The 18193-nt window shown below is 45.2% G+C and overlaps 1 protein-coding gene across 1 annotated transcript in view; it reads right to left on the bottom strand.

The window, feature by feature from the left end:
- Positions 1-18193, bottom strand: part of LOC147101826 (uncharacterized) — a 320645-nt gene that overhangs the window by 21396 nt on the left and 281056 nt on the right. Inside the window, exon 12 of the mRNA XM_085965804.1 lies at positions 5055-5162. Coding sequence (XP_085821930.1) covers positions 5055-5162 — 108 coding nt within the window. The remainder of the gene's footprint in view (positions 1-5054; positions 5163-18193) is intronic.

Below are 18193 nucleotides of genomic sequence, written 5' to 3'. Positions count from 1 at the left end.
AGGATAGAAAGCAGGAGAGATTAAGAGACATTGAGAGATATTCAAGGCAAGGGGAGGTGGAAATGGGGCAGGTTAAGGAACAAAGGATGGCTCTAGATGGGGTGTGAATTGCGCTGGTAGAATGAAGGACAGCTGAAGGGAGGGAAGAAAAAACAAAAGATGTGGATAAAAAAAAAGGAAATAAGGAGTTATCTTCAATCTCACAACTCTGTACACGTCCGGTGATTGAATTACAGGTTGACGAGGTGTGAATGGTGAACAGTTCAGCAAACCGACAACTGAAACTGGTTGGGGGAGGCCCAGCATGAGGCCAGGTGACTAAAAGAACTGTAAGAAGGAACCACACGCACAGCTCTCTCTTGCTCGGAAGCTCTCTCTGAGAAGCTCCATTTTGCTCAGAAGCTCTCTCTCGGAAGCTAGCTCTGGCTACAGGAACTGCCAGGTGTAAGGAGGAAGGGAAGGTGGTCATCTCCAGCTCCCAGCCTACAATCGACATTGGCCACGACCAGCCGGACAGGTGATTGTAAGTATCAGTTGACTCTACAAGGGGTTTGCGCTGTGTAGGCAGCTGCAGTCAGATAAAAGAGACGGGGACAGGTCATCTCCGATCCAGGCCTACAATCCACAACGGTAACGACCGGCCGGATAGGTGATTGTAAGTTTCAGCCAAATCTCAACAGGTTTTTTTCTGTGTTTTGTTGGTTTTAATAAACTAACAGTTTTGGGTTGAACCAAGCCAAAGCTCAGCAGGCCAGGCAACATCCGTGGAGAGAAATTAGAGTTAACGTTTCGGGTCAAAACCCTTTATCAAGACTAAAGAGGCACAGAGAATTAAATAGATTAAGAGGCTGGGCTGGGAGAGAACAAAAGAGAAGTGAAGAGACATTAAGAGGTATTCAAAACGAGACGAGATGGTGATAGGACTAGTGGAGACAAAAGACGGCTCTAGATTAGGTGTGAAATGCGCTGGCAGAATGGGAGACAGCTGCCATGTGGGAGAGAGAAAAAAAGAGGAAAGGGGGGCGGGGAAAAACCAAAACAAAGGTGTGGATAAAAAATATAAGTAAAAATGTAATAGGGGCCGATGTTATGATCTGAAATTGTTGAACTCGATATTGAGTCCGGAAAGACTGTAAAGTGCCTAATTGGAAGAAGAGGTGCTGTTCCTCGAGTTTACGTTGAGCTTCCGTGGAACAATGCAAGAGGCCAAGGACGGTGAGGTCAGAGTGGGAATGGGGCGGTGAATTAAAATGACAGGCGACCGGAAGCTCGGGGTCACCCTTACGGAATGAACGGAGGTGTTCCGCAAAGCGGTCATCCAATCTGCGTTTGGTCTCCCCAATGTAGAGGAGACCGCATCGTGAGCAGCGAATACAGTATACTAGATTGCAAGAAGTACAAGTAAATCGCTGTTTCACCTGGAAGGGGTGTTTGGGGCCCTGGACAGAGGGAAGGGGGGAGGTATAAGGGCAGGTGTTACATCTCCTGCGCTTGCACGGGAAGGTGCCAGGGGAAGGGGTGCTGGGGGTGATAGAGGAGTGGACTAGAGTGTCTCGGAGGGAGCGGTCCCTACGGAATGCTGAAAGGGGAGGGGAGGTGAAGATGCGTTTGGTGGTGGGATCACTTTGGAGGTGACGGAAATGGCGGAGGATGATCCGTTGAATGTGGAGGCTGGTGGGGTGAAAGGTAAGGACAAGGAGAACCCTATCGTGGTTCCGGGAGGGAGGGGCGGGGTGAGGGCAGAAGTGCGGGAGATAGAACGGACACGGTCGAGGGCCGTGTCAACCACGGTAGAGGGGAATCCTCGGTTGAGGAAAAAGGAAGACGTGTCGGAAGCACTGGTGTGGAAGGTGGCATCGTCGGAGCAGATGCGGCGGAGATGGAGAAACTGGGAGAATGGAAGAGAGTCCTTACAGGAGGCGGGGTGGGAGGAAGTGTAGTCCAGGTAGCTGTGGCAGTCAGTGGGCTTGTAGTGAATATTGGTCAATAACCTATCCCCAGAGATGGAGACGGAGAAGTCGAGGAAGGGAAGGGTCAGAGATGGACCATGTGAAGGTGAGGGAAGGGTGGAAATTGGAGGCAAAGTGAATGAAATTGTCTAGTTCAGGGCGAGAGCAGGTAACGGCACCGATACAGTTGCGAATGTAGGTGGGAAGAGACTGGACAAGGGGAGAAAAGATAGAGTCGAGATAGGAAGAGATAAGTTCCGTGGGGCAAGGACAGGCTGAAACGATGGGTCTACCAGGGCAGTCCTGTCTGTGGATCTTGGGAAGGAGGTAGAAGCGGGCTGTGCAGGGTTGGGGAACTATGAGGTTGGTGGCCGCGGGGGGGGGAAGATCTCCAGAGGAGATGAGGTCAGTGAGTCTTGGAAACGGTGGTTTGATGTTCGGTAGTGGGGTCATGGTCCAGGTGGAGGTAGGAAGAGGTGTCGGAGAGCTGGCGTAAGGGTGACCCCGAGCTTCTGGTCGCCTGTCATTTTAATCCACCGCCCCATTCCCACTCGGACCTCACCGTCCTTGGCCTCTTGCATTGTTCCATGGAAGCTCAACGTAAACTCGAGGAACAGCACTTCATCTTCCGATTAGGCACTTAACAGCCTTCCGGACTCAATATCGAGTTCAACAATTTCAGATCATAACCTCGGCCCCTATTACATTTTTACTTATATTTTTTATCCACACCTTTGTTTTGGTTTTTCTCCGCCCCCCCTTTCCTTTTTTTTTCTCTCTCCCACATGGCAGCTGTCTCCCATTCTGCCAGCGCATTTCACACCTAATCTAGAGCCGTCTTTTGTCTCCACTAGTCCTATCACCATCTCGTCTCGTTTTGAATACCTCTTAATGTCTCTTCTCTTTTGTTCTCTCCCAGCCCGGCCTCTTAATCTATTTCATTCCCTGTGCCTCTTTAGTCTTGATAAAGGGTTTTGACCCGAAACGTTGACTCTAATTTCTCTCCACGGATGTTGCCTGGCCTGCTGAGTTTTTCCAGCATTTTCTGTTGTTATTTCACCTTACAAGGACATCTGGAGAACTCCCCTGCTCTTCTTCAAAAAGTGCAGTGGGATCTTTTATGTTCACATGAGAGAGCAGAAGGGGCCTCGGTTTAACGTTTCATCCATAAAACGGCACCTCCGGCAGCACAGCACTCCCTCAGTACTGCACTGGAGTGTCAGTCTGAATTATGTGCTCAAGTCCCTGAAGTGGGTCATGAACTCACAACCTTCTGACTGAAGAGTCAAGAGTCGTATCACTGAGCCAAAGCTGACACCTAAAACTCTAAAGTAGGGTTCAGGAATATCACTAACGAAAACCATTTTATATTTTGTCAGTTTACCCAATAATCTGTCAATGGGCATTACTTGATATGTTGGATATTGGGCGTAAGGCAAGATCGATATCGAAGCTAAGACAGGTAAATGTATACATCTCTTTCAAATGAGCAGATATGTTCATAAAATATAGACTAAATATGTAATGTAAATTAGTTATTTTACTTACCATGGCACACAATGGTGGCAATTTTGGTTTTGGCGCGCTAATGTAAAACAGGCCGTATAACAGTCCGTTATGCATCTCTCCTGATTCTGATTGTCATTGACTTCAATAGAAATTAAAATCGGGAGAGTTAGATAACGGGTGGCTGATTCAATGGTGGCCATTTTACACTAATCACCCAAAGTCAAAATGACCCCCCCCCATGTCCTTAAAAATAGATGGTTATAAATTCAACGGCAAAATGTAATACAGCTAATTTTATTGCACCAATCCCGTGTTTCTTTTTTTTTTAAAGAATGCTAAGAACATCTCAGACAATTAGATACTCAGTGCAGAGTCCCTCATAACCTCCAGACTCTAGAGATTAACAGACTGATTTAGCAAAATGAAACATAACCTGCTGGGCCAGTAGGAGCCTCGAGCATTCTTAGAATCTCAATACAAAGACGCACATTTTACTTTAACTACACTGGGCTCCCACAAAGCACTCATTAACTCTCCGCAGCAGGTATTTGATTCATTGCATGTTCTTCACTGGGATGAATTAAGATGACTCAAATGCACAATAACACAGCTGAACCCAACAGTCCACCCCCCCGACTAATCCCCAAGCTTAGCAACACTTTTAAGCCATAGGTTTGCAGAAATTACATTTCTTCACAGTTCAACTTTTATTCCTTTTTGTAGGGGTCAAAAACACTGGATACAGTTACACACCAATGAAGGCTGAAATTTGGAATTCAGTAGACTGACAGATTCCAGTCAATTAATCAACTATTCCCCTTGGAATATGCAAGGGCAGTCATCTTGAACAATGCGCCTTTGCTGAGTTCTTAACAGCACAGCCAATATTAATAATTAGGCCACAGCTTCGACAACCATCGGAGGACAACATTTTCCCCCAAGTACATAGAATTTCCAAAGTCAATTTTTTTCCCCTAATCGTTTAACTGGAGGCATTCATATGATAACTGTACATCCATGAGAAGTGGTTTCACTTGAGTAGAATGCATGAAAGGAAATTCTGATGCTACACAGTAATGTGCACCAACCCTGCAGTGTAAATGCTGTCCAAATCTGGAGCCACGGCCCAATCTGATACTGTAACAAAAGCGAGCGAGGGAAGTTTCTCTCCACTTCACTTGGTAGTCCGTTTAGGTGTTGACACCCGACTTTATCCCACAAGTTTAGCGTTGGTATGAAGCTGATACTGCTTTGCACCGACGCTATGTGAACATATCCTTAAATTCTAAAAGCCGAATTGATTCCGTGTACATTAACAGCAGTTTTATTGCATGCATGCAAAGCACACTTCATGATTAGGTTATAAATCCTGTTATCACCCTCATAGATGCTTCTCACTAATAATGAAACTGGTTCAATTAGCCTGTAACAGCAACACATTACTATGTAGTGCTCAGGTTTCCTTTCAAATGAACACCACAGATAGCTGTACAGAGATTATAGGAAATTAGATGAAGAGGCTTTGCAAAGAGTTACTTGTTGAGCATTACCTTCAATCAATGCAGTAGCATAAGCTGAGCCAGCCTTTTCTATTACCTGTTCTCCGGGAATTCCAGGTGGACCCTGAGGACCAGCTTCACCAGGGATTCCATTGGACCCTCTCCGACCTAGTGGGCCTGGGAAACCCCTTGGCCCGTCAAGCCCCTTAAAAAAATAAAAGGAAACAGCAGAGACTATTTAAGTGGCTCACTTTTTAACCTGAAGCAAAATTGTATATGTGTTATCTGGCATCAGTTTTCATGTACAGAGTGGGGGAGCACAGGTGACACTTGCAAACAGTTACCTTCCAGGCTGTGGAGTATATTATGACATTGACTGTTTATTTTCTGCTTGGGTTTGACTTTGTTCATGTCATTGATGAATGAGGACATCCAGACTGAAGGAATACTGATAGTCTTTGGCATTATTGTACATTTAACAAGAGGCAACTTGCAGTGATTACCGGGTGATTCTATGTCTGAATTAAGCACACTGTAGCCACAGACTCCTATACAGATGTGAAAGAGAATTCAAACAGCAGATGAATGCCCTCCCGAAGGTACAAATATAAAAGCCTGTGCTGGCTCACTGGTCTGATCTTCATTAGGTAACAGCTTGTGGTAAGCCCATTTATTGTCGAAAGCACTAATTAGGTATTACTGAATGAGAAGGTATGGGCTTATTGTGGCTTTTAACGTATGCGGGAATGATTTTATAACAAAGTATCACGGAGCACGAAAGCAACCCTGGGGTCCTGAGACCTAGAAAATGCACATCCCCATGTTCATCATTAGCACTAAATTATGCGCTTTCCTTATAATAAAAACAGTTCCATTGCCAGCTGCGATTTTCCGGTCAGCTAGAATGTCATATGATGAAAGGGTCAGAGGGTTCATGCTCGAAGCCGTGTCTTCACTGTGCGTTTTTCAGTGAGTAATTGAGAGTTCTTTATCTATGATCGCCCGTTTACAACAAGATAATGATTTTTTTTTTAAATAGTGGCAGAGTGAAGAGATGCTGGTCCACGCAAAGCATGTTGCCTCCCCCACAAGACGAGTCTGCAATCTGGGCATCTTGGAAGAGACAGGGGAGGTGAAGTGACTCCCTGTAAGGGGGCAAGGAAGAAACAAAAAGCAGACGAGTCAAGCAAGGCCGCTCTCAAGCCTTTCCCAGGAAACAGGCCACAAATGATAGAAGATCAGTAAAAAGAGAAACTCTAGCTTTAGATGAGGAAAGACGGGAGGAGGCTCGAGCGGAGCATAAACACCAGCACGGACTGGTTGGGTCGAATGGTCTGTTTCTGTGCCGTATATCCGATGTAAACTGCTCCTTCCAATAATTAATGCTGAGCAAAACAATCTGCAAAACTCTGAAGCACAACCAAGAAAGATCTGTTAATTGTTGAATAAAATCACCGTGTATTGCAAAACTTTTGAAATACACGGACACACGAGTGACCACGAGCACCCATTAAAAGTGTTGGTCTGGAAACTTCCTTTCAATTATACCAAAGCACACATATTAATCATCTTTACAGGGAAGCTAAAATAATTCAATTCAAATAGCCAAAAAATGCATCGCATCTTAGTCTCCATTTTACTGTCATAGCTGAAAATTGATATGCTAATGCTCACAATGTGTTCATAATGTATTGATTTTATGCTGTTGTTTCAATGTGTGCAATTCACTGAGATAGAAGGGAAAGAGGAAGTCCGAAGGAACTTCAGAGGTTAAAATATTGGCCTGTATTTTCCGATCAGAGGCTTCCTGCATGTGGAAGCCTCCGATCTGGAAAAAATCTACGCCCTTACCTGAGGGCTCCCGGGACGCACACACTTCCGCTCCTGGGCCTCTCGAACTCCAAGTGCGCAGGGCCCAGGTATCCCAGGGGCGCAGGCAGTTCACAAGCGTCCCTGGGATCAGGTGGGCCATGGGGAGCCAATCAAAGAAGGGAATCTCCCTTCATACACTTGACAGGAAGACCTGTCAAATATATGAATGGAGATCACCCCAAAAACATAGTAAAACTTTAAATAAATTTTTAAAAAACATCACATTTTTAAAATGACTTGAAATTACAATAAATTAACTATTTTAAACAAAAATGTAATTTTTTGAAAAAAATAATTAAAGTTTTTTACGGGGCTAAAAATAAACTTACCTTTTTTAAAGTATTGTTAAATGATACATCAGTGAAATTTTTTTTAAAAACTTTTTTTTCAACTCTTATCCTGGTAAAAGGAGGCCTTATGCCTGCTTTTACCAGGCGTAAGAATTGTAAGGGTTTTCTGTGAGCGGAGGGTCTCCAAAAAGCGGTACTATCCGTCCGCAGAGGCCCTTCTCCAGGGCAGGCGGAAGACCTGTCAAGACCATTCTTGACAGATCGGAAATGCCGGTTTTCAGCGCGTGCGCTGTGCATGCCTGAAACCGGCATTTCCGATGTCCCTACAGGTGGGTACACAACGCGTAGGCTCAAGGCTCTGCCACTTATGGGAGGATGCACAGGACCCAATGTTTGAAGACCAAAAAGGTACAGGCTTTTTTTTTAGGGCTGGAGAAGGTTGTGGGGATCGGGTTGGCGGATTTGCAAACAAGAACAAGGAGCTTGAATTCCATGTGTTGTGGTAGGGAGCTGGTAGTTGAGGCAAGGACAGGGTTGCCGGGTGGGTGAGCGATACTTTGTGTGGGACATAAAAACATAAAAGATAGGAGGAGTGGGCCATTCGGCCCCTTGAGCCTGCTCCGCCATTCAATGCGATCATGGCTGATCATCCAAATTCAGTACCCTGTCCCTGCTTTCTCCCCATATCCCTTGATCCCCTTAGCCTTAAGAAATATATCTAACTCCTTCTTGAATATATTTAATGAATTGGCCTCAACTGCCTTCTGTGGTAGAGAATTCCACAGGTTCACCACTCTCTGGGTGAAGAAATTCCTCCTCATCTCAGTCCTAAATGGCTTACTTATCCTTAGGCTGTGACCCCTGGTTCTGGACTCCCCCGCCATCAGGAACAGCCTTCCTGCATCTAGTCTGTCTAGTCACAGAATCACAGAAACCCCACAGTGCAGAGAGAGGCCATTTCGGCCCATCGAGCCTGCACCGACACATATCCCACCCGATCCCCGTAACCCCACGTATTTAATCCCCCTAACACTAAGGGTCAATTTATCATAGCCAATCAACCTAACCCGCACATCTTTGGACTGTGGGAGGAAACCGGAGCACCCGGAGGAAACCCATGCAAACACGGGGAGAATGTGCAAACTCCACACAGACAGTCACCCGAGGCCGGATTCGAACCCGGGTCCCTGGCACTGTGAGGCAACAGTGCTAACCACTATGCCACCGTGCTGCTATTCCTGTTAGAATTTTATAAGTTTCAATGAGATCCCCTCTCATTCTTCTAAACTCCAGCGAATATAAGCCTAATCGACCCAATCTCTCTTCATACGTCATTCCTGCCATCCCAGGTATCAGTCTGGTGAATCTTCGCTGCACTCCCTCCATGGCAAGAACATCCTTCCTCAGATAAGGCGACCAAAACTGCACACAATACTCAAGGTGTGGTCTCACCAAGGCCCTGTACAACTGCAGCAAGACATCCTTGCTCCTGTACTTGAATCCTCTCGCTATGAAGGCCAGCATACCATTTGCCTTCTTAACCGCCTGCTGCACCTGCATGCTTACCTTCAGCGACTGGTGCACAAGGACTCCCAAGTCGCGTTGCACTTCCCCTTTTCCCAATCTATTGCCGTTCAGATAATAATCTGCCTTCCTGTTTTTGCCACCAAAGTGGATACCCTTGCATTTATCCACATTATACTGCATCTGCCCAATCGCCCAACCTGTTCAAATCATACTGGAGTTTCTCTGCATCCTACTCACAGCACACATGCCCACCCAGCTTTGAGTAGCAGAGTTTTGGATGAGTTTGATTTTACGTCTGGAGCAGCTCAGGAGTCAGCAAGAAGGATGTCGGAGAAGTTAGCTTCAAAGTAGCAAAAGCATCGAGCGGCAACAGCAGCATGGGGGTTGAGAGAAGGGCGGAGGTGGGCACTGCTGCAGAGGTGGAAGTAAGTGGTCTTGGTAATGTATAGAATATGGCGTTTGCATTATGAGCGGCTGATTAATTTGAATGAAAGTCAGGGGCCTAATGGGTCTTGTGCATACAGACATCACAACTCTCGCAAATTTATCGTGAGCGACGCGATTTCTAAGTAAAATTAAGCCTCACTCGTGATCTCGTGATTTTTTTTCTACCCTCGCAAAGCTGCTCGCTCTCACTTTGAGATGTCAGTAATTGGCTAGTGACGGGGGACATGTCCTGACATCGCGTGGCCGAATGTGCTTCCTGTCCGGGAGCAAAGGTCGGCGAGGGGTCGGGTCAGGACAGGACAAGGCCTCAGCCTCACGGGCTAGGAGGAGTACGGCGGGGCCACCTACTCAACGCTGCTGGCTGTCGGGACTCGGTGGCTCGTGTGAGTTCAGGGCCTGCGGCGGCGGCCTGGCATTTGTATATTTTGAGCCATGAATTACTTCCTCCCTGCCCGGGGCCATCTGTTCTAGAGCCTGTGTTGCAGCGGGGTCAGCAGCTGGGAAGTTGAGGACAAGTGAACATTCCCAGTAAAAACGGTGTTACCTCATGTTGTTGCAGGCATGGTGACTCTTCACTGGTGGAAGCGTGTGGTCCCGATGGGGCCCAGAGCTTGCTGCTAATATCAGTAATCTGACCGAGTTAATGCAGCAGGAACAGTTCATGAATCAGCTGATTGTGTCTCCTAATGAGCGCTGAAGATATTGAAATAGCAGTGACATGCTTCAACGAGTATAGATTGTACAGAAATATTACCATAAACCCAGATTCATGTTGCAAAAAAGAGGAAGTTCTTCACATTGGAATTATTAAGTATGCTTCCCCCCCTCTCCTTTCTTTCTCTTCCCGAGATCTAACACTTTGGCCCATAATTTCCGATAGGAGGCTTCCTGCGTGTGGAGGCCTCCTATCGGAAAAAATTCGACGAACTTTCCCGAGGTCCGGTATCCCAGGGGCGCAGGCGGTTCGCAAGCGTCCCTGGGATCACATGGGCCAGGCCAGCCAATAGCAGAAGGGTATCTCCCTTCATACTTTTGACAGATAGACCTGTCAAATATATGAATGGAGATCACCCCAAAAAGACACTAAAACATTAAATAAACTTTTAAAAAACCATCACGTTTTTAAAATGAGTTAAAATTACATTAAATTAAATATTTTAAACAAAAATTTACCAGGCGTAAGATTTCTAAGGGTTTTCAGCGGGCGGAGGTTCTGCAGAAAGCGGAACTCTCCGCCCGCAGAAGCCCTTCTCCAGGGCAGGCGTCCGATCTGTCAAGAGCAACCTTGACAGATCGGAAATGCCGGTTTTTCAGCGCATGCGCTTCGCATGCCCGAAACCAGCATTTCCGATGCCCCTACACAACGCGTACACCCCGTAGGGATCGGAATATATGGGCTTTTGTGTTTCCAGATTCAACTGGGAACTGTTCAGCTGATGTTAGCCCTATAATCACACACTTAGACATCGCTTGTAATACTGAAGATTAAGCCAGCAGCATCTATGTAGGGGATCCTGTAATAAAGCTGCAGCTGGATAATTCATATGCCACATAAGGAACATTAGCCAAAGGGCACTAGACAAATTGTTACCCTTTTTTTTAACCACAGTTCCATGAGAAATTTGTCTGGAGATTTACTATCCACATCTAAGGGTGATTAGATGCCAAAAGATATCTGAAGATATTGAAATGGTAGAACTTCCTCTTTTCTTGGTCCGTGAATCTGAGTTTATGCTAATATTTTTGTACAATCTATACTTATTATTAAAGCACGGTTCTGCCACCTCAATACCTTCCGATTTTAATAAAAGCTATTTCTATGAACGGAAACCTTCCCAACAGCTACTGGAAATTGCTAAATTCGCAACACTCCAGCAGATGCCATCCCAATCACTGTCAGCATAACCTTAAACTGAGATGCATAGCAACACGGTGATAACAGGTAGGATATTTTTTAAAGTTTTTTGTAAAGCATTTTCAGATGCAGTAATATAGTATTGTAAAGAGCTCTGACCTGTTAGAAATTAAATAAGCCACTAATAAGGTTTATAAACAAACTGTCAATCTATATTGGTTTATCCATGTGTTTGTTACCTCTAGACTTGACTATTCCAACAGACTAGGCCTGGTTGGCCTCCCACATTCTACCCTATGTAAACTTGAGGTGATCCAAAACGCGGCTGCCCATGCCTCAACTCACACCAAGTCCCGTTCACCCATCACCCCTGTGCTCGTTGACCTACATTGGCTCCCGGTTAAGCAACGCCTCGATTTCAAAATTCTCATCCTTGTTTTCAAATTCCACCATGGCCTCACCCCTCCTTATCTTGGTAATCTCCTCCAGCCCCACAACCCTCCGAGATATCTGCGCTGCTCTAATTCTGACCTCTTCAGCATCCCTGATTTTAATCGCTCAACCATTGGTGGCCCTGCCTTCTGTTGCCTAGGCCCTAAGCTCTGGAATTACCTCCCTAAACCTCTCTTTCCTCCTTTAGGACACTCCTTAAAACCTACCTCTTTGACCAAGCTTTTGGTCACCTGCCCTAATTTCTGTTTATGTGGCTCGGTGTCAAATTTTGTTTTATTAACACTCCTATGAAGCGCCTTGGGACGTTTTACTACATTAAAGTAGCTATATAAATATAAGTTGTTGTTGTTGTTGGCAAAAAATACAAACTCATGATTTATATACCAAATCTCGTGATTTTTAAGAGTTTGTGGCTTGATTTATGAGACGGTCGGGTTGACGTTACTGTGCATGTGCATGTTCCCAGCGCCTGTAGACCTCAGGCCTCCATATCCAATTCTGTCCAATGCACTTCAGAACTCTGCATTAGACTTTTAGCCCCATTGACTCCTTCAGTGTACTATCTTTCTAGCAAGAACCAGCAGTACTAGGATGCACCTCAAATTCAGTCAAGAATTTCAGTTTATCCAGCAAAACATTTTTTTAAGTTCTAGAGTGTGGTGACTGTAATATTTGCATGCTGAATTATCATTGGCCCGCAGGCATCTGTTAGGAATACTTATTATATTCACATGTGATCACATGCTGAGTTGTCATTGGCCTGCAGGCATCTGTAAGGACTGCTATTGTTTAGAAGACCCAGGGGGTCCTGACTCCATCTTGTCCACACGGTGCTGTATTGATTGAGAAAGCTTACAGACCTGATGCTTCATTAAAAGAGTTTAAACTGTAATACTCCGTTGTCCTGCAATTTATTATTTTTGTACAAAGTGTGCAAAACAAGACAGTGACAGCTGCAGATCAATTAATGCACTTCGATATAGAGTCTTGTGATTATAGTCTGGTTGAGGTATGTTGTACTGGCCACGCTAGACGTGCTCCTATCTAGTTATCCAGCAAGTTAAACACTCTATTCAAAATAATTCTTCGTGAAGCTGTTTGCAGCCTTTACTTGAACAAATTTGTGAAAAGGTATTGCGCTTGGCCTAACATATGAAATCAGATTACATTGGATTGTAAATGGAACCTCTCATGGCAGATTCTCCATTACTCAAGTCAGGTTCTTCCTGGCAAAACTGCTTCCTGGGGTCAACAGGAAGAAAGGTAGGGAGGTCAAATGACCTCACACAGGAAGAAAGATCAGATGACCTTTCCAGCATACAAACTGTTAACACAATAACCGCCACCAGAGGGTGCTATCTGCACACATAAATGTTCATTGGTCCAGAACATATGTGTTATTTTAAAAATGCACTACTTCTCAGTGAAGTGTGGAGATACCAGGTTTGTTGGAACCAAAGACTTGTTTACTTGTGTGGCAATTATTTGCTCAAAGCTGCATTAGCGAAGAGAGAAAGTTTCTCTTACACCAGGTCTATGATTTAATTGTATAATCTACCAATTCCAGTAACCTGGAGTCAGCTTTCACAGGCATGATCATAGTGCCCATCATAGTCCACCCATAAAAACAGGGCCATCTCTAATGGTGGACTTCCTAACATTGCATTAGAGAAATGCACAGAACACCCATTAAGAAATTATAAAAGATGCAACTTTGATTGTTTAAATGAAATCTCAAAGGATAACAAACAATGTGAAAGCATGGCCACCATTATGGTCTTAATGAGGTGACAGGTGCGGTAAATTAGGTGACGCCTCATCAACTAGATAGCTGATCAGATTAGAGACCTACCTGCAATGTGCACTTTTAGCGTTGGAATAATGGTGTATTTATGCCACAGTGGTCCCGCGCTGTGACGAGGCTTCTGGTACGCGGAGTTCTCCCTGTTTACATTGTAGATTGGCAACACTGAAGAGCCAGCAAGATCAGGTTAGAGAGAGGAGGCTTTCCTTCCATCAGCTGCTTTTATATTGGACTAACAGCCACGCTAGCGCCCTCTGGCTGCCGGCACATGGATTTTGCGTGGCTGGTGAAAACCTTGAGGTAAATTTGTCAGGTTTGCGAAGGCCCAGCGGCTGGGAAGACTTGTAAAACTGCAATCCCCCCAGATACAGCTTATATTGAGGGTGGAGGTGAGGAAATCAACTTCGGTATCCTCCCATCCAGTGACTCCGGAATGAAAGCACGCACATCATGCGGGGATAGGATTGGGCTCGACTGTAATGCCCCCAGGATCATATTGGCTGCTGGCATGTACTGTCGAGGTTCAGACGCAAAGAAAGGGCCACTTGGGTGCGTACTGCACGCCAACCAATGCCCATGAAACTATACCCCAGCATTTCAGGGGAACAGGAGGGGGAGGGGAGAAAACAAAGAAAAAGCGAGTTACCCTGTAATAATCTACAAAATAAAACAATAATGTACTAATATGATGTGCAGAGCAATTTACTTTGCACAGCAAACCCTAGAATACAGAATTCAGTGCCATTTGCCAGGTGCCACTATCAGAACAAAATCTGCTTCAAGCTTTTTGCGAGTCTTAAATCCTACGGCTGAGTCAGGGCAATTATGCAGCCTTGTCTGAAAACATAAGGCTGTCTAATTAAAACCATTGGCAATCCCAGCGTATTGAGATCAGCAGACATTGCACTGAGTGACAAAGCACTGACAGAACCCCGACGGTAACAGGCACTCCAGGCTAAAGCCTGCTTTTTCTCTGATGCTGGGTTTCACTCTAAGCTGACAACTGATTGCTATCTAAATTCTCAAAGGTTCAGTGTAGCATTTACAATTATGTAAATACTGTAAGATTATTCCAAGTTACAGCATCCTTCAGTATGATCTGGTTAGCTTTTCAAATAAAATGTGTTTAAACTCATGACAAAAGCCGTCATAATTCATTAACGGAATCATATGATTGGCCCTTATGTGCATTTGCTTTACTTCTCCCCACCACCCCCCCCCCCCCCCGGTCTCCCTGTCCCACAAACCATTGTTGCTTTGGCGGACAGGCTGGAGTATTCATTCTGCTTTGAATCATTTAAAGCAAAGTAAATAACAGTACCTGAAGTATGGAATTGTCCCAAAAACCCAATACAAGTGATGGATAAACAGGTGGTGGTGAGGCACAGTGTACTCGATCGCTAACTCACTGTGCCCCATGCACAACACAGATTCCTGTCCGCCTGGTGAGTTTCTGATCTCAGCTGTACTGTCTTGTGGCCAAAAGAGGGCAGCCAACAACAAAAACAACTTGCATTCGTATAGCGCCTTTAATGTATTAAAACGTCCCAAGGTGCTTCACAGGAGCTTAATGAGACAAAAATTGACACTGAGCCAATGAAGGAGAGAGGTGGGTTTTAAGGAGCTTCTTAATGGTGGAGAGAGAGGTTGGGATATTTAGGGAGGGAATTCCAGCCCTTAGGGCGTAGATGATTGAAGGCACGGCCGCCAATGCTGGGGGCGAAGGAAGTGGGGGCGCACAAGGCCAGAGGCGGAGGAATGCAGAATTCACGAGGGGTTTTAGGGCTGGAGGGGTTTATAGAGATAGGGAGGAGCAAGGTAATAGAGGGATTTGAACATGAGGGTGGGAATTATAAAAGTCGAGGCGTTGCTAGACCAGGAACCAATGTAGGTCAGCGAGCACAGGGGTGATGGGTGAAATGGCCTTGGTGTGAGTTAGGATTACAGGCAGAGTTGCATTAAGGAAGGGAGAGTCACCCCATTCTACTCTTACACAATTCCAGCATTGCCACACTCATGGTTTTCAAAGGAACCCCTGATGCAAAATCCAAAATATAGCTGAGAGTGTCATGGAGGACCATTTTGTCTTGAAAATCAGTACATTTCATGTGAATCATGAGGACGAAAAAAATCCCGTCTCAGTCGAAGTGGCGGGAGGAGCTCTCATGCCTGTTCTCTCAGGCACCAATGGTGTATGGGACAGGGCATCTCCAAAGGGACAGGGCATCTCCAAAGGGACAGGAAATTAAAGTAAAGAAAAAACGTACGAGGGCCAACTCTGCGATTCTGTTGCAGTGCTGGCAGATTGCACCACATCAAATCATGCGAATGATGTGATTTTCCAGGTCAGCTCACTAAAATACATTGAATAGACTCCCTCTGCATAGTGATCTGCTACAAAGCAGTGCCATGTATGCATGGGTGGGTTTTCTGAGGAGCCACTCTTGAAGGGTTGCTGCTCAACATTTAAAGGGTTGCTGCACTGAATGCCTTTTGTCACTTGGTGTATCATTTGATCAGAGGACAAAGGAACAGAAGTGTCCCACTTGAGGATTCTACCCTTCTGCTCCAAGAAAGACAGCACTGGTCACCCTCTTTGGAGAAGTGGGACACATTTCTACAATCTACAAATCCTTGAAGGTGGCAGGCCAAGTTAATAAGGCAGTTAAGAAAGCGTATGTGATGTAAATGGGGGCATTGAATACAAAAACAAGGAAGTCATGCTAAACCTTTATAAATCACAGGTTGGGCCTCAGCTGAAGTATTGTGTACAATTCTGGGCACCGCACTTTAGGGAGGATGTCAAGGGCTTGGAGAGGGTACAGAGGAGGTTTATCAGGATGATACCAGGGATAAGGGACTTCAGTTATGTCTAGAGAGTGGAGAAGCTGGGATTGTTCTCCTTATACCAGAGAAGGTTAAGGGGAGACCTCGTAGAGGCATTCAAAATTTTGAGGGGGTTTTATAGAGGAAGTAGGGAGAAACTGTTTCCTCTGTGATGTGGGTCGGTAACCAGCGGTCATCGATTTAAAATAATTGGCTAAAGAACTAGAGGGGAAATGAGGAGAAGTTTTTTTTTTTTTTTACACAGAGGGCTGTTAAGATCTGGAGCGCATTACCTGAAATGGAAATCCAAAATAACAACAGAAAATGCTGGAAAAACTCTACCTGAAATGGTGGTGGAATCAGATTCCATGAGAAATTTTAAAAGGCAATTGGACATGTACTTGAAGAGGACTAATTTGCAGGGTAATGGGGAAAAAACTGGGGTGTGGGACTAAATTAAACAGCTCTTTCAAAGAGCCGGCACAGGCACGACCAACCAAATGGCCTCCTTCTGTGCTGTAAGAGTCTATGATGCTATGATAATCTAATGTCCAAAGTACATGGCGGAGTGAGTGAATGGAATCACCCGCATCCGTAAGTCATGGGAGTAAAGAAGAAAAAGTTTACAGGATTCCTGAAGATTGCCTATTCTAAGTAAATGGCCATTAGATTCATGGTAGAAAACCTTAATTTGACCTGAAACGTTGACTCTATTTTCTCTCCACGGATGTTGCCTGGCCTGCTGAGTTTTTCCAGCATTTTCTGTTGTTACTTTAATTATCAACTTGGTGCAGCTTTAGTGAAACAGGCACAACAGTCGGACAGCCTTTCAGCTCTTCGATGAATGCACGTGCAGGCCCATATTGCTGCAGGGCAGATTTTATTCCTGGCACACAAACATGCTTCTAATGTCATGCATAAATCTTACAACTTAGGGCCACCAAGGACACGACTAACATTAACTACTGGCAAGCTGACAGACTCGCACAAAGTGGCATGTGAGCTCAGCACTTCAGCCACACTGTCTACTCTCTTGTAAATGTCTATCTCTTTGTTGTTTTGTATTTGCTTACAGGAAAGTGCAGTGCGTGGCAGACAGGAACACTGACGGATTAGTGAGGGCCCTCCCATACTGCACACATTGACCCAGGCAGCCAAATTCCAGAGGCCATAGAAGGGATGCAGGAGGGCGAGTTCAGAGGTTACCCCAAGCTTCAAACTATTAGTATCCCTCACCTTTTCTTTCTTCGCCTACTCACTCATTCATGCCCACGCATACACTGTACCAACCGCAGCATGACTCAATATCTTGCCACTGAAGCTCTGTCTTACTGCCAGCATTCTCGCACTTGTTTGACTTCTGGTCCTTTTGTGTCCATGAGGAGGAGAGATCAGCCTCCCTAAACCTCTCCCTCCTCCTTTAACACTCTCCTTTAAAACCTACCTCTTTGACTAAGCTATTGGTCACCTGTCCTAATATCTCCTTATATGGCTCGGTGTCAAATTTTATTTGATAACACTCCTGTGAAGCGCCTTGGGGCGTTTTACTACATTAAAGGCGCTGTATAATGCAAGCTGCTTTTGGGATATCTGACCGAATTAACCAAACTGCAGAGCACCGTGGGGAATGTGTCCACTCTAGAGCCATCTGCAATGGAACTTCTCGTCAACAAGATCCTTCACTCTTAGGTTCTAGAGACCTTTCGCTCGAATATAAAGGAGTCACCCTCAACTGAATTCAACATGCTGGATTAAGACAGCCATAATGAAGTGCATTTCAGAATGGATTCAGCTGTTAAGCCCCAGTACAAGTGACTACTGCCCTCGCATTGCTCAGACAAAGCCCTGATGAGTTTTCAGACAATTGCATTCAGTGCTTATGATGCAGGGTGTTTCATTCTTCCCGATTAATATCCTTTTATCCCAAACACTGAAACACTTCATACTTCTACGAGATTTACGAGGATGTTGCCTGGGCTGGGGAATTTTAGCTATGAGGAAAGGTTGGATAGGCTGAGGTTGTTTTCTTTGGAACAGGAAGCTGAGGGGAGACATAATTGAGGTGTATAAAATTGAGAGGGGCCTAGATAGAGTGGACAGGAAGGACCTATTTCCCTTAGCAGAGAGGTCGATAACCAGGAGGCATTGATTTAAAGTAATTG

This window comes from Somniosus microcephalus, chromosome 23 (assembly GCF_052327205.1).
Source record: "Somniosus microcephalus isolate GS21.2 chromosome 23, FLI_Smic_1.0, whole genome shotgun sequence".
NCBI lineage: Eukaryota > Metazoa > Chordata > Chondrichthyes > Squaliformes > Somniosidae > Somniosus > Somniosus microcephalus.
Note: the sequence above shows the minus strand (reverse complement) of the source record. Positions and strands in the feature narration are given on the sequence as shown.